Source organism: Solanum verrucosum, unplaced genomic scaffold, assembly GCF_900185275.1.
Source record: "Solanum verrucosum unplaced genomic scaffold, falcon-dt-bn FXZP01000268.1, whole genome shotgun sequence".
NCBI classification, from domain to species: Eukaryota; Viridiplantae; Streptophyta; class Magnoliopsida; order Solanales; family Solanaceae; genus Solanum; species Solanum verrucosum.
In genome coordinates this window covers 4,398,239-4,414,961 of record NW_026019957.1, presented here as the reverse complement: position 1 = coordinate 4,414,961, position 16,723 = coordinate 4,398,239, and the positions used below count along the sequence as shown (strand labels likewise).

The window sequence follows — 16,723 nt, the reverse complement described above, 5'->3', positions numbered from 1 at the left end:
ATCAAGTATGTGGAGCATATGCTCAAGGAAAACATGTGAAGTCCTCGTTCAAGCCAAAAGCAATGGTAAGTATAACCAAGCCTTTTGAACTACTTCATATAGATTTATGTGGACCAATTTGTGTGCAAAGTAGAGGAGGGAAAAATATATTTTTGTAATTGTGGATGACTACACTAGATTCACCTGGACATATTCTTTGCAACAAAAGAGGAGAATATGACAATTTAAAATTTTGTGAAACTGGTTTAGAAGAAGTTTAAAAGTGATATCACTAGCATTCATTCAAATCATGGATTAGAGTTTGAAAATTCAAAATTCTTGCAATTTTGTGCCAAAATGGGGTTTATCACAACTTCTCTCCACAAAGAACACCACAACAAAATGGTGTAGTTGAGCACAAAAATAGAACCTTGGAAGACATCGCATGCACCATGCTAATATCAAGTAATCTTCTAAAGCTTTTGGGCTGAGGCAGTAGTACTTCGTATTATCTTACCAACAGATGTATGATCAGATCAGTACTAAACAAAACTCTTTATGAATTGTTGAAAGGAAGAAAGCCCAACTTAGCACATCTCAGAGCATTTGGGTGTTTCTTTTATGTGCACAACAACACAAAAATCACTAGAAAAATTGATGCCAAAAGATGAAGAAATCTTCCTTGGGTACTCATCACAAAGCAGGGCCTATAAAATGTTCAACAAAAGATTAAATCATGTAGAGGAAAGTGTCCACATCATCTTTGATGAAGAAATAACTCAATCAAAAGGAACTCGCAAGATGATGAGCATGAATAGGTATGACAAATCCACACAACCTAAAGTAATCAAATCTGATGATGACTCTCCAAATGAACTTGCTCCCGAATCAGTTTTGAATGCTCCTGAGATAGTAGATACAACTGATGAGGAGAGTCCATAAAACCTGGTCCATCTTCCAGAGAAAACGCACAAACAATTCAGCCAAGAAACTAGAAACACCAGAGCTCTGATCCAGTGCAAAACATTCTTACTCCCAGGGATTCATAACAGATCTAAACTAAGGAACATGTGTTCTTTTAAGCTTACTTGTCCTTAAGTGAACAAAAAACTTCAAAAAAGCCCTCCTAGATCTGCATTAGATTATCGCCATGCAAGAAGAACTGATTATGTTTGAATGCAGCAAGGTTTGGAACCTGTTTCCTCAACTTCATGATAGAACTGGTATAAGAGCTAGATGGGTATTCAGAAACAAACTTGATAAACAAGGAAAAGTCATACGGAACAAAGCCAGTTAGTCGCATAAGGATACAATCAGGAAGAAGGGATAGACTATGATAAAACATTTTCCCTGGTAGCAAGAATCAAAGCAATTAGGATGTTGATCACATTTGCGGCCCATATGGAGTTCAAACTTTATTAAATGGACGTCAAAAATGCATTTCTAAATGGGTTTCTTCAAGAAGAGATATATGTGAAACAACCGCCTAGCTTTGAAAGTCTTGACCCCAAATACTTTGTCTACAAGCTAGACAAAGCACTGTACGGCTTGAAGCAAACACCTAGAGCATGGTACAATCGACTATCAAGCTTCCTTCTTACACATGGATACTTAAGAGGCAAGATTGGCAAGACGATATTTCTTCGAAAGCAATGTAAAGATTTACTCAAAGTTCAAGTGTATGTAGATGACATCATATTTGGAGGAATAGATGCAGATCACAGGGTTTAATTTGCACAACTAATGAGCAATGAATTTAAAATGAGTATGATGAGATAACTCAACTTCTTCCCAGGACTTCAGATCAAGCAGTCACCATCTAGTACTTCAATTCATCAGCAAAAATATATCAAAGAGTTGCTTAAGAAGTTTGAGATTAATGAAGCTAAGACAAATGATACCCTAATTGGCACGACAACCAAGCTTGACAAAGATGAACCTGGTCTTTAGTGAGCAACAAAAAATATAGAGGAATTATCGGATCCCTCATATACTTAACTTCTGACAGGCCCGACATTGTGTTCAGCGTTGGTTTATGTGCACATTTTCAATGTTGCCCAAAAGAATCTCGTCTGGAAGCTGTGAAAATGATTCTACGATATCTTGAAAGAACTGTGAACCTAGTTCTACACTGGATACTTAGTGGATAGAAAAAGTACGTCAGGAATGGATCACTTTATGGGAGCATGCCTAGTGTCTTAGGCTACAAAGAAGCAGAACTTGGTTTTCCTATCAACTGCTGAAGCTGAATATATCACAACTGCTTCTTGTTGTGCTCAAATCCTATAGATAAAGCAGTAGCTTGAAGATTTTAGAATTAAAGTAGGTTGTATACCTATCAGATGCGACAACACATATGCTATGAATATGGAAAATAACCCAGTCGAACACAAACGAACAAAGCATATATATGTACACCACTTTCTCGGGGACAATGTGGAGAACATACTCAACATCATGAATTTTTATATGAATAAAGACCAGGTTGCCGATATCTTTACCAAAGCACTTGGAAGAGAACAATTTCAACAAAATCGACTGGCCTTGGGGATGGTGTATCAAGAATGACTTTTCTCTTACAAGGCAAATTCATGATGAAAGAATTAAAGAATGATCTCAGCACATAATTGTCATTAACTCATCTTTGTACCTTGTCACACGTATACATTTACAGTAAGACAACACTCCAATCAGGTCTAATAATATTACCCTCAGATTTCTATAACCATGTTGCAAAGGAGCTCTCTTGTCAAGGAACATGTTCTCGTCTTAATAGGTATTCATCAATCCTCATTATATTCCATTTTGCATCACATTCCAACATTTGATTTTGTATTGAAAAAAGCTTATGAACTTGGTCCATCTAAATACACCCACCTTTAAAAACCTTGACATTTACGCGGGAAACTCATTATCTATAATCCACAGTCACTACTCTTTTACGAAACTCAACCGTCTATTAAACTTTCGATCAAATGTTAGAATCCCATCATTACTCCTTCATTACAATAATCCTATACACTCGTCTCTCACATACGTACCCCAAATCTCGTCAAACCCATAAACCCTCATAATGTCTACACCACGAAACCTAGTCTCCTACTCCGTTGATGAGGACTCCTCCTCACCGGAAAAGGCATCCATGCCCGATTCACCTAGGGAATCATCTCAGGAGGGAAGGCGTCACCTCCACCACACATTCATCTCCGCCTCATCAATTCCATCCTCACCGGTCACCATTTTTGATCGGGTCATGCTCTCGTCTACCACTATGCGCCTCCAGTGACCCTTTCACTCCCTCACCATCTCCACCGCCTGTCGAAAACCCTAACTCTAATTTTCTTTCCCAAATATCCACTCCTTTAAGACCATTAGTCCCACAACTATCCCAAGAAATCCCTCTCCCTACATCCACTCCTACCCCAATGCCCACCCACACCACTTATTAACAAAACCTAGACATCGATGAGGTTCCCCTTAATCAACTACGCGAAATTGTTCCTTAGAAACCATGCAAGCATATTGATCAAAAGCAGACCATTATCCACGTCTCATTCACACAAAGCGCTAGTCAGGCCCAACTCAATGAGGTTGTTGAATCAAGCAAGAAATGTCATCACGCCGGTAAGTCTCTGGTTCACTCCCCTCAGTCTCCTATTGTTCTTGATTCAGACCGTGATGAGGCACCTGATGATTCTATTTCCTCTAGTTCCTCTCTCCCCCACAAAAAATAAGAATTTGGCTAAGTACTTGGCAATGGGGAAGGAAATGTATTTTGGGTCTAAAGCAGTTTTGAGGGGGACAACCTCTCATCCCGAGGTTCAAACTTTAGATGTGGTTAAAAGGTGCTTGACTTGTTGTACTTTCAAGGTTGGATGGTTCTAGACACAAGGTTAGAGGTCTATGAAAATGAGGTATTTGAATTTTATGTGAACGTAAATGTGTTAGAAGATAACGTTTCTACTTCCTCTGTCGATGGGGTTGAATTAATATTTGATAATGTCCGTATTCATGAAATTTTTCATATTCCAATTGATGGGCTAGGTGAATACATGTGGACAAAAGATGAAAATTGTTTGCTCACATCTAAGTACACACAAGGGAGGGTCTTTGCACAACCAAGAAAGGTTCTTAAAGGGAAAATGACACTTTTTCACAAATTGTTGTACGAATTAGTGCACAAGGGGGTTCTTTCTAGGGGGTGAAATGCCATGAGGCTTCCTTTAAGGACATGGGGATAGCCAATGCCCTCGAAAAACAAAGAACCTATTGGCTGGCCTTCTCTTATGATAAAACACATGCCACGCGTGATTGATCCTAAACCTGGTGCTCATCAGTTGAATTTTAGCAACCTCTCCACTATTATGTTTGAAGATATTAATGTTCCCTTAAGGGAATGGAGAGTTCTGAAAAGGAAGGATATGAATACTTAGGTCTACTCTTGCTGACTGTAGACTGCTTGATAATGACGACCAAATTCTGCTACTGCTCCTAGGGTACTGGCCTAGTTGCCATTCTTCTTAATGATCTTTATGCTGCCAGGGAACATAATGTTGCCCTCCTTACTTACTGAGATTGATACTCTTTGTACTAACCTAGCTAAGTCATAGGGGGGAGTAGCTAGATTGAAGGACCAGTTACTACTGCAACAATGCTCGTGTGGATCATGTGTTAGAGTTCTTGGCCCTATCTCATACCCCACCTACCCCCATCCCCTCCTTGCACCTCCTAAATCATTCCTTTTGGCTTCTTTGGAGACAATCTCGTGAATAGCTATGTTTTGTGTCAATGTTGGATATTTTTTTGGAGCTCTGTGAACTTAAACCTGATGCATACTGTTTTGCTTGATTATTGGTCTTTGATTTGTTCTTATCTTTTTGTTTGGATGGCTAATATCCTTATATCTTGTTCACCTTATGTTATCATGTCTAAGTGGTGCCCCTATAGCTATGCGATTGTAATGATCTCCTGTTGTTATGATCTTTATCCCTTTTTTGATATGTCAAAAGGGGGAAGTGTTTGGCTGACATAGGTGTACGAAATGTAGTATATTTGTCATCATCAAAAAGGGGGAAATTGATGAATAATGAATTGCTCAAAATACTTTTGATGATGTCAGCATGAACAAGGTTCACATAACACATACCAGACTTAAAAGAAAGAGGCGGGAAGAGTTCAATTATTCAGAGATAAAATAGGAAAAGCGTGTCAAAAACACCAAGCGGAGTTAAAAGAGGAAACGAGTAAATGTGGAAGTACTAGAGTTGGGTGTTCTTTCTGAAGTAATGTGTTACATTGGTTCTTCTTGAATCAGTGATTAGGAGGTGTGTTCTAAGAGAGAAAAGAGAGAGTTTGAGAATTATAACAGGAAGTGGGTTTTGACTCTTGGGGAGTTGAGTTAAGAGAGTTTGAGAGCACTGTAACAAGAAGCGAGTTTGACTTCTTAGAGAGTAGAGTCTTCGATTATAGTTAATCGATAGAGATTAAAGGTACTAGAGTTAGTTCATTGATTATTGAGTTCTAATCTTGAATTGTTCTTAATGGTAATAAAATTGTGGTGTGGTTTATTCCTTCCTTGAGGAAGGTTTCCATGATAAAATCTTTTTTTATTGTGGTGCGATTGTTTATTTTGGTAAACGTACAAGAACCTGGTTCTTGTATAGGGGGTAAGGTTTATTCAATATCATGTGACTAGTGGTGGCAAATGGGGCGGTTTGATAAAATTTAGGCGGGTTAAAAATAGTCAACATAAAATGGGTAATAATTCAACCAGCTCATATTTCATATGGGTAACAAATGGGTTGGGTAAAATACAAGTTTACCCATATTTACCCATATTTCGATGAATAAAATAGTACTTTACTTTATAATAAAACATGGATAAAATATTTTAGTCTTTATTTTAGATGAAAAATGTTGAAAATATTTTATTTAGTTCTATTGTATCATCAAAGTAAAAAAAGATTCCTATTAACTTTCAATATAAAATAAATTTATGTAATAACAAGGAAAAAATATTTTAAATTTCAATGTAAATGAATATTTGCATTTTAGGAGTAAAACGTGCTTAATGCACTTTACGCAATATCAATACTAATACATGATTTGCTTACTTACACTATTATTTGTTATCCAATATAAAATTAAACAAATAAAAAAAATATAATTATAATTAACAAAAGAAATGGACATGTAATATAGTATATATTTATTTGGAGGGTCAAACACTTTATCTTTTTCAATTATAGAGAAGAATAATTAGGAGCATAAAAAAGAAGAGAAGTTAAAACACTTTTGGTGATATGTTGAATTTTGAGTGAATAAAAGTTGAAAGCTTAACCGATTTGGCTAACCCATATTTTACCCATGAATACCCATATTTCTATGGGTTAAATATGGGTATAAACATATATTTTATCTATCTAAAAAGTAACTCACCCAACCAATTATAATATGGGCTATTTTGCGGGCTAAGGCTGTGACTAAGAACTCATACAAGGAGACCTGTTTTATGTGGGTAATAACCAACTTCAATAAGATTGTATTTCTTGTTATAGTTGATGCCTACTTGAGTCTTTATTTTTTTGCCTTGAAGCAAATACCTATATTCAATGTAATGCAGGTACATAATACTCGTCTAAGTTTTGAACCTATGTGACAAGTAGGGCTTACTTGTTGGTTATCAGAAACAAAAATACTACACTTGATCTACTTTGTTTATGGATTGGTTGGAATGAATAGTGACGTAGATTCAAATGGGATAAATCTACTACCCATGCTTTCCTCTATTTCAGGATTGAATAGTAGGGCTAGAATCAAGCATGCTAATAAGAGGCAAAACTACACATACACCGGTTGTCATCCTTATTCTTCACTTGTAGCTTTAAGAGCCAATTGATTCTCCTGGAATGAATATTATTGCCCCTTTAACAACATACTACTTAGTGAATACTGGCAACCAAATCATTCTGCTCATCTAACAAAGCCAAACAATTCTGTATCTAACTAATAATTGCAATGTTTTAAGACAACAATATTTATTCAAAAAATTGTACCACACTAACCATGTTAATTGAATAGTGCAATAGAGAACTGTATTTGTATATACATACCACACTTTCAGGGACGTTAGGTGGAGGCAGGGATAGATTTTTAGGTGGAGGTCCTTTGATATAGGACCTCTTATTAAATCGCCAGTCTCCAATTTTTCCATAAGTAAGCACACCCTGAACAACAAGCTACGGCATAAGATTACTCATTAAGACCATAATACAAAGATTGAAACTTAAGTACACAAATAATAATAACTCTACCTTCATGTTGTAGTCACACGCATAAGTGTAATGGAGGATAAACTTTTTTCTAGTGTCCAAATCCCAGGGTGGCTAAAATATTTAAAATTCAAGATTACTTATGAAAAGTAAAAAAAAAAAAGAAATGAATCACAAAGACTAGACTGTTTAGTAATACAGATCAAAACCTGTAGCATAAAGTCTTTCCGAAGAATATGCTGCACACCATGCAAAGCAGAAGCTACAGCATACGCATACCTTAATTCAGAAAATAGATGAGTCAAAAGCACAGTTATGACGACAAAACCTACATCTTTCTACTCATTAATTAGTAGATCTCTCACATTTCTAAGACCCAGCCAAAAGTTTTATCCGTTTCTTCATCATGCTTCATTCTTAGAGAAATATTCATCCATGTAGTTGCAACTTGCTCCAACAAATTCTGCATAAACCAAAAACAATTCCTTGAAATCACAAGACTAAAAAAAAACAAGTGCAAAATAAGCACAAAGTGCTGATCCAAGAATTTATGTAGTTGTAATAAATTGAGAGACCTATAACTAATAACAATCTAGTGGTATACAAACAGACACGGGACAGAAATATGCTCACACGGAAAATTTAGTAAATGAGGAATGACATGGTAGAGACACATCAATGAAATTGAAGAGGGCTTATTCTGAATAATTAATGAAAATAAAACTCAAAAGATACATATAGATAATATTAACAACATCAACAATAATTTTTGTCTAGATAACCTTGCAGTTATTTATGAAGATTGACAACCTCAAACAAGCTGATATTGAAAAATCGGCGGGTATGACAAAAAAATTAAAAGCTCTAAAGAAATGAACAGTCTAGATATCGGCAATACTTTCAAAAGTAAAGGTACAAGGAGTAGGGGGATATGATAAAGCTAATGATCAATGACAGTCAAGATAAGTATCCTGGAATGTGAGGAAACTAAATCAAGCAAGCATATATGAGCCTCATCCATAGTTGGAACGTTGATTTCGAGAGTCCAAAGTAGAAGGTGATATCAAGAATTTTGTGAAAGTCTTGTGGGAAACCAATTTATGTGTCAACTTGAAGCTACTGGAACTAGGGGAGGAATTATTCTTTGGGATGGGAGATCATGAGCAGGTGACGTAACTAGTGTGAGAGACTGTTAGATTACTTGTGAATTCATACCCACATTTTTCTTGGCAGCATTTATGGTCCCAATGACGGAAGAAAGAGAACAAGTATGGGGGAAATTGGGGGTCTATGCTCAAGCTCTTGAGTAGTTTGTGGGGATTTCAGGTTTCCTTTTGAGCCTTACTTCAAGTCTTAAGCAGGCCTATGACAACACCGTGAGTAACATCTCCATTTATGATTCCATTCTCTTGAAACAACAAACCAACATATGTAAATTATTTGCATTTTGGCACCGCAATTGCCGTCTTGTCTTACATCAACTTCGCTCTTCTAGTGTTAACTAAACTTGCGGAGCATGTATTCGGTCAAACTAATTACTTCTACTTATCATCAAACTCTTACTCTCTAAAGTGCTTCTCCAAAGTTCAAGCTACTGGTTGATACCCTCGTTGGGTTTGTCAATTAACACAATATCATTGGTGTTAGGTTAAACAATCCTATTAGAATAGGAACATGATCATACAAATAGAAATAGGAATAGTAAATAGTATCCTACTTGGTAATGGATTATATTCTAGTGTCTATAAATAGGGTCTAAATGTAAGAATGTAGACACAACAATAATTTAATAATATTCTTCCCTCATATTTTTCACAATTGGCAAATAGCATCTACCATGGGACCTCATCATGTATTATGTGGGTTAGATCACCCATAACTAGGATAAACAAGAAATTAGTATCAAGTACATAAACATATTAAAATGCCCTTAGCGACATGAATACCTAAATAAAGGTAAAAATATACCTTCTTAATGATGACCGGGGAATTTCCAATGGGATCAACATTTGTTACAGGACCATTTTCTTTGGGAAAGAATTTCCTTATGATCTCCTCGTGTTCGGCAGGTTTCATGTAGAAAAAAGGGAAAGCAACTGGGTAATCTCCATAAGCTAAATTTGGGAGCGGGTTCAAAAAAATGTGATCAGGCTCTGCCATAAGTATGTATCTGCCACAATAGAAAAGGCTAAGATTGTTATGCAGTCAACCAGATTTTTCACATAATTAAACATTTGAGAACTCACTCCTCTTCTATGGTAGCCTTCTCCAACCACTGAACGAATGCCCAAGGTCTATTGAGGACAATGTAACCCTGCAAGCAGCAAACTAACCATGATTGATGAGTGAGTCTAAAATAACATTTGATGCCAAAACCTGACTGGAAAGAAAGGCATGTTTCTGACCATATCAAAACCTTGTGGAAGAGGATCAACGACAAATGTGGGAATTTCATCCATTAGATTGTCAGGGGTTCCTGAATGAAGGATTCGAGTGAATTTTCCCATCTCTGAACCTGGTAAATTCTTCTTTTTCAAATACCAATAGTACATGATGCGGCATTGCCACTTGCTATAAGGAGTATCAGTTGCTGTTAATGCAATATGGAATAACAACTTTTGGGGTTTAGGTTTTGTGAGATTGTGAGGCATGTGAATAATGGGATCAAGAAATAGTTGAGTGAAACCAACAGCCTTTGAGTTTGATTTCTCAAAGCCAACAAATGTATACCTTATAACCATGGTAATCAGATTATATGTTACAAAGGAAAAAACAAGGGACAGAAGAAAAAAAAATACTAGTGGTTTCATGACAATAACTCTTGTCCTTAGTGTGCGTCCTTGCCCTGCAACAAGACAAGCACAAATTAAGCTTAGAAGACTTACGTATATTTTTATTTTTTTTTACAGATTAGTCAGATAGATGTAAGAGCATCATCCAATCACACTAAAGAAAAAATTAAAAGAGACTCTTATCAAAATCATGTTAGCTTTATATAACTTAAAATGAGTCCACAAGCACAAAACCAAACTTTTACTAAAATCAAACAACTAGTATCAAGAGACAAACCAGTAATGAAATTCAAGGCAGCCAACACACAAGGACAAGGGCAACAACTATGACACACACCACATTCAGAATCACTGACAGATTGTGTTTTTCGAACAACCTAGGAAAACAAACCCTACTTATCATTTTTTTTCTTCATATTATACCCTCAATTTATTTAGATGCTTATTTTTTCCAAAAAGGCACAATATCTTCATTGAGTAAATTAATTTTGAAATTCTATCAACTAGTAGAGGTAAAATGATAAACTCACATATCAATTATTATTTTCTTAACAAGTATGCCAAGTAAAAAATGCACTAGTAAATAGGGATAGGAGAGTATTATTATTACTCCTAGGGCTATTCATGGTCATGGTTAAAAAATCAAACCAAATCACAATCCGAACTAAATCGATTAAAAAATTGATATTTGGTTTGGTTAGATTTGGTTTCAATTTTGAAAACCAATACTATTTGATTTAGTTTTGATTTCACTAAGAAAAACCCACAAAAATAACCAAACTAAATTGAGAAATTATATATACAAATTTTATAATTATTTATATATTAGTCATAAATAAAATATAAATATTTTGTTAAATTTTCAATAACTCAAGTCTTTAACTTTATCATTTTCTCAAACTCAACAGTTAAATTTTAGTCTAACTTTTACAACCATAAGTCCAAGTCCATCAAAATTCATTCACATAGTATTGTCACACTTTCTCTTATTTGAATCACTTTGTTCGTGTAATAATAGCTCTAGTATTACTTAATTGAATCCACAGTAGCTTTCATGTGAATTCACTACACCAAAAAATACTTTTAGTGGCAATTATTTAGCAGCAATAAAATAATTGCCACTAATATGTTCTCTAAAATGAGATATAGCGGCAAATGCACATTGGCCGAAAAAAAACTCTTTTCAATGGCAATAAAAGACAACTGCATCTAAAAGTCAATAACTATAAGCAATTTTGCTATTTTACTTATTCCCTCAGAGAAATAAAAGACGATAGCCATAACATTCGTTGCCCTCCTCCCACTACTAAAAAACTGCCAAAAAGAGAGGGGAAAAAGCGACGGACTGCATCGCTTTTTTGGCCAAAAGCGACGTAGTCAATCTCGTCGCTTTAGGCTCGAAACTGATAAATACATATAGAAGCACGTTTAAAAATTCATGGGTGTTTATTCAACTTTTATAATAATTTTTTTTTCTATGTCACATTAAAATAAAAGAGAATCATATTGTCTGGTTATCAAAAGTATCACTTTGATTGGATTTTATTAGAAATTCCAGCTAATAAATATCTTTTAGTCTAATTGGAGTTTGATTTTAGTACAATTAAGTTGATTAGTTAATTCACCAATAAAGGTTGTGGTGAAGCGGTAAGTACTCTTTCATCTTTAATCAAGAGGTCTCAAGTTTGAGTCTCCTTCGATACGGAGTCGCCTTTGTTTGGGGGAGTAATTTATCCTCCAATGTGGGACTTTTTGGGTGCAAATCTAAATTTAATCAGACTCAAATGAAAAAGAAAAACTAATTAGTTAATTGGTGTCTTCACTCATGGTATATATTTGACCAGTTTTCCAAATGAATGAACGCCTTGGAATACTATTTTATCAATTTAAGATTCACATTTAAAATGAAAAATAAAATTCACAGATTACGAAGTAGTAACTAAAAAAAGTGTCATTTGTATAAGGAGCAAACCTCTTTTTCTTTTTTTATCTTCAACAATAATTATCTTGCGCTTCATGCTTTGACTCAATATTTTGCAAATCTTGAAATCTCCTACAAATAATACAAAAACAATATTGATAATAATAAGAAGAAAAAAGGTGGGAGATATAGTGTAATATATGTAGCCCTATAATAACAAGATTACACGATTCAAACTATGATTAAAGTGAGTGTTAGTTGTTTGGATGGTCACTTAACTTAAGGTAAATGATAATCTTCGAGGGACTATATATGATTATCATTTATCGTAAGTTGAGTGACCATCCAGACAGCTAACTCTCTGTTTAATCATAGTCTAATTCATGTACTCTTGTTATTAGATATTGTTCTTACTCAGCAAGATAGCTGTAAGGGCTTATCAAGCAATGATTTAAAGAGTTGATGATTTGTATTACAAAAATGTTCCGGTGAGTGGTCTTGATGGTGAAGTTCCGATCTAGAAATCCTGGATACGCCTCGGATTCCATATCAAGTAAAATTAGAACATAAACAATTTTCTAAATAGAATTCATATTCATCCAAGGGAAACCGCGCTTCCATATTGCAGGTAGAAAAAGAATGAAACGAATTATCAAAATTAATGTTCCAATTTATCTTCTTGGTTGAATGTTAGGCTACGTACACTACGCATTAACAAATCTATATATCAGTCCACAAATCAGACCAGCCTGGAATCATGCTCACTTATGTTTATGCTAGATGGGAAGGAGTACCATATGATGCACGAGTTCTAACGGAGATTGTATCTAATTCAGATGTATAATGGTTTTTCATTTCCTCCTCCTAGTAAGTTATACAACACAAAATATTATGAAATAATGTTTCTCTTTTTTTTTTTGTGACCATTTGAATATTATTTTAATGACAGATAAGTATTATCTATGTGATGCGACATATTCAAATACTCGAGGATTTTTAGCCCCATATCGCAACGTTCGATATTGGTTAGGTGATTATCATCTTAGGCGGACTAGTAATAAGGAGGGAAAATTTAACCGTGGTCATGCACAGCTCAGAAATGTTATAGAACGCGTTTATGGAGTTCTTAAAGCAAGATTTCCTATATTGGATAAGATGCCTCCATATTCTATTGATGTTCAGAGAAATGTTGTTGTTGCATGTTTTGTAGTTCATAATTTTATTAGAAAGGAGCGTATAAATGATGACATTTTTAATCAATACGAGTCAACTCAATTAATATTTGATGAGGAAGAAGGAGAACCCGAAGAAGTGTTGGATGAAACAAATGGACATGGTTGGACAACTGCAGATTCACAGATAATGAATAATATGTGTGAGAAACCTGCACTTCAACTAATGCAAAGAAGAGGGAATACTTGAGAGTTCTATATTTTCAAAATTTGACATGTTTTATAAATATTTGAACATTAGAATTTGATCATACTATTTTATAATTAATTATTAAATTATCTTATATTTGACCAATTGAATCTGAAAAAGATTTGATCATGTAGCGACACTTTCGGAAGGATACTACCACTTAAAGAAGAAATCTAATTTAATACTTGCGACATTTAAAAGAGATTAACGAGGGCATATTGATTATAATCTAGTAGAGGAATTAGGTTCATAAAAAAATAGTTAAGGAAGTGAAGCTTGCCCATTTACACATTAAGTTGATGTCAAATTGATATTGCGCAGAATTTTAACTTGTGGTGGAAGAACCCTTCCAAAAATATCGAAGCAAATAACTTACGAGATTTTCATGCATATATTATCCTCACACTTAAAAATGATATAAAAAGAATATTACCAACTTTCGAGTACCAAAATTAGCCGGTTCATGCTTCACACAAATAGTAAATTTAGTATATTACAAGACTTGGGTTTACACACCCCAAAAAAAACAAAACATATAGCCATACTTATATTACAACCCATGGTGACATGATCAAATTAGCCTTCAAAATTTCATGTAAATGTACAACACATAGATCATGTACAAGTCCCAAAGTTTATACAAAATATAGATGCCTATATGCAAATGTGATCTTCCTTAAGGTTCTCAAAACCTCCATCTCCAATGGCCAGCTTCATGCATCCTCTCTAACATTCCCTACGATAGAAACAACTATCGCTAAGCATATAGCTTAGTGGTGTAAAAACTATAGGTCCGTAACCCACAGATTCATCAAGCTACCTTTCTCAAGCCATGGGCAGCACAAATGAAACATAATAAATAAATCAAGTAGACATATTAAGAGTGTCAAGTTCAATATTTAAAGATCCAAATGTCAAGAACGCTCATAGCACCATTTTCCAAGAGATTCAATAACAAGGCGCGCCCAATATATACATCATGTCATCACATCAAGCATAAGCAGGTATCAAGAAGGACAGACGCCCTGCATCAAGAAGGGTCAAAACCCAATAATTAAGAGAGCCAAGAACCATATTAAAAATGGTTTTCTAGTTCGTACTTAAAATGGACAACTTCCATACTTAAGACGAACTAAAAATCCAGAGTCAAGATGGAAAATGATCTGAATCAAGAGGCACGTCAATAGTGACAAAGTCACAGCCACAAGAAGTAAAAGGTCCCAACAAGAGTGCCAGGTTATCAAACAATATGTACAAGTGGGCGAGTTACACAAGTGTCTTTAATGTCTTAAAGGATACCAACACGACAATGCAAAGTGACGAGAGGTAACCAAAGTACCAAGATAAACTTTCAAATATACCAGTAGGTAAAAAGAGTGCAAGTACAAGTTTATACACAAACCTCGGTGCTTTAGCATAGAAACAGTCCAACACAACTTCAAGAGTTCAAACCGTAGACCAACCAATGTATCAAGGTCCTCAACTTGTTCACGAGTATATACAACCTTAAAAATAAAATTGAATAACTTCTTTAATTACTAGTAGCTCAATAATGTTGACGTATAATAGGATTATCATCATAAGTAAGTCTAGCCTATACAAATACGACTCTGCTCCCAAAACAGTAATTTTGGCCAACCAAGTACCTCATGTCGCAACTTATATTTGAAAAGAAAAACAGCAAAACTGGACTTTATATCCTTCATGAAAGATGTAGGTACATCTCTTAAGCTTGGAAATAATCATGAATCGTCGCAAAATACATTTTGTACAAAAAATATAATCAAAACACTAATAGTTGAACATACATGATTTCTAATTATTTCGGAATCTGGACAAAACTTGTCCTATGTTGCGTCCCATATTTCTAATCCATAACAGATATATTAGAGTTTTACATAAACTTAATAGTTGTAGGTATAAGAATTAGCTTTCCAAATCATATTAATTCACCGAAAAATGAGTTCTAGAGAACGAGATATTCTAAAAATACGAAACACTACTCAGCTCAAAAATAGATTTCGATTACTCATCAAAAGGTAGGATGTGTCTCGACTTCCAGGTAAAAGGACCAGGGTTAGAGGAAGTTCTCCAGGTTTCTTAGAGTTAAAGGAACTTGAATTTCACTAGAGGAGGTGTGAAAATATAGTCACAAAAGTGATGTTTATCACTTTACAACTGTCCTTAAAAGGTGTTGCCCAAATAAAAAGTGTGCGGCCCAAAATGCATACATATATACCTATATGTATATACCTCACCACCTTTTCAAGTTATAGGTAATTCTAAAATGAAAATTACATAAATACCCCAATACAATCCCTTAAATTACTATCACAATTTATGTTAAGCAAGGTTGCAAATATCGTAAAATTTCAGGTTCCTAAAATGAGAATACAACAAACTAAAGTAATTAAGGAATGGTGTATCGACATGCGACTCTTGGTTAGTATTTAGGGGTGTTACAACTCAGTTGAATAATTCTCTTTATGAAGTGATGTTTATGTTGAATTCTTAAAAATATTCATGTTACAATAACTTTTATTTGCATGTTATATAATTTAATTTTTTTTAAATCAAATGTAAACACTTGGAATTTTTTTTTTTATCAAAAGTAATATTTTTTATTGAAATGAAATTTAATAATATTTTATTAATATAATGTTTAATTTTACATACACATTCATATATTAAAAACAAATAGTATTTATTATTCAGTGTTCAGATTTAGAGACCACATCTTAATATTTGATAACACTCAAATGTCCTCCTTAAAACCATTAAATGGGACAGCGGTCATAGTCAATAAAAAATCCAACGAAGAGTCGGAGTTGAATCTACAGAGAATGGTTTATCATGGAAAAATACTATCAAGAGATTTGAATTTTAAGATCATTCATTTGCAATAGTAAGAATAACTGGGTGGATACTTCCACCAATTTTATATAAATCTTTGGTTTTCAATTATTACAATTAAACTAAAATGTCGAAGATTTCAAGAGTTAATAAACAATCTAGAGGTGTGGGGATTGGAAATTGATGTCACATAGGGGTTTAATTTTGTTGCTCTATAGTGATAAGCATTCATGAATAGGCTAAGTCATCTTCATTGACGCTAATCATCTTTCGATCTCAAAACATCTGTGCATAAAATCTCCTTTCGGTCTCATCTAAATGTCAAACTAAACAACCCAATACCTTACTCTAATTCTCTCTTTCAAAAATAGGGCAAATAGATGTGACCCACAACATCTATTTTCAAGCAAGTTACATACATCAAACCTAAATTGCTAGTATCAAACTAATTACCCACTCCGATAAATCTCTTTCAAACATCAATC

The 16,723-nt window shown here is 34.4% G+C and overlaps 2 protein-coding genes across 2 annotated transcripts in view; one reads left to right on the top strand and one right to left on the bottom strand.

The window, feature by feature from the left end:
* The window catches only part of LOC125814382 (hydroxyproline O-arabinosyltransferase RDN2-like), a 20,011-nt gene extending 7,193 nt beyond the window's left edge, over positions 1-12,818 (bottom strand). Inside the window, exons 1-8 of the mRNA XM_049493835.1 lie at positions 12,758-12,818; positions 9,656-10,095; positions 9,497-9,564; positions 9,219-9,420; positions 7,616-7,713; positions 7,460-7,529; positions 7,293-7,364; positions 7,092-7,205 (exon numbers count right to left, since the gene is read on the bottom strand). Of these exons, the coding sequence (XP_049349792.1) occupies positions 7,092-7,205; positions 7,293-7,364; positions 7,460-7,529; positions 7,616-7,713; positions 9,219-9,420; positions 9,497-9,564; positions 9,656-10,095; positions 12,758-12,818 (1,125 nt within the window). The remainder of the gene's footprint in view (positions 1-7,091; positions 7,206-7,292; positions 7,365-7,459; positions 7,530-7,615; positions 7,714-9,218; positions 9,421-9,496; positions 9,565-9,655; positions 10,096-12,757) is intronic.
* An 87-nt stretch (positions 12,819-12,905) lies between these two features.
* LOC125814381 (uncharacterized) lies at positions 12,906-13,385 on the top strand. Its single transcript, XM_049493834.1, has one exon. The coding sequence runs from the start codon at positions 12,906-12,908 to the stop codon at positions 13,383-13,385; it is 480 nt and encodes a 159-aa protein (XP_049349791.1).
* The last annotated feature ends 3,338 nt before the right edge of the window (positions 13,386-16,723 follow it).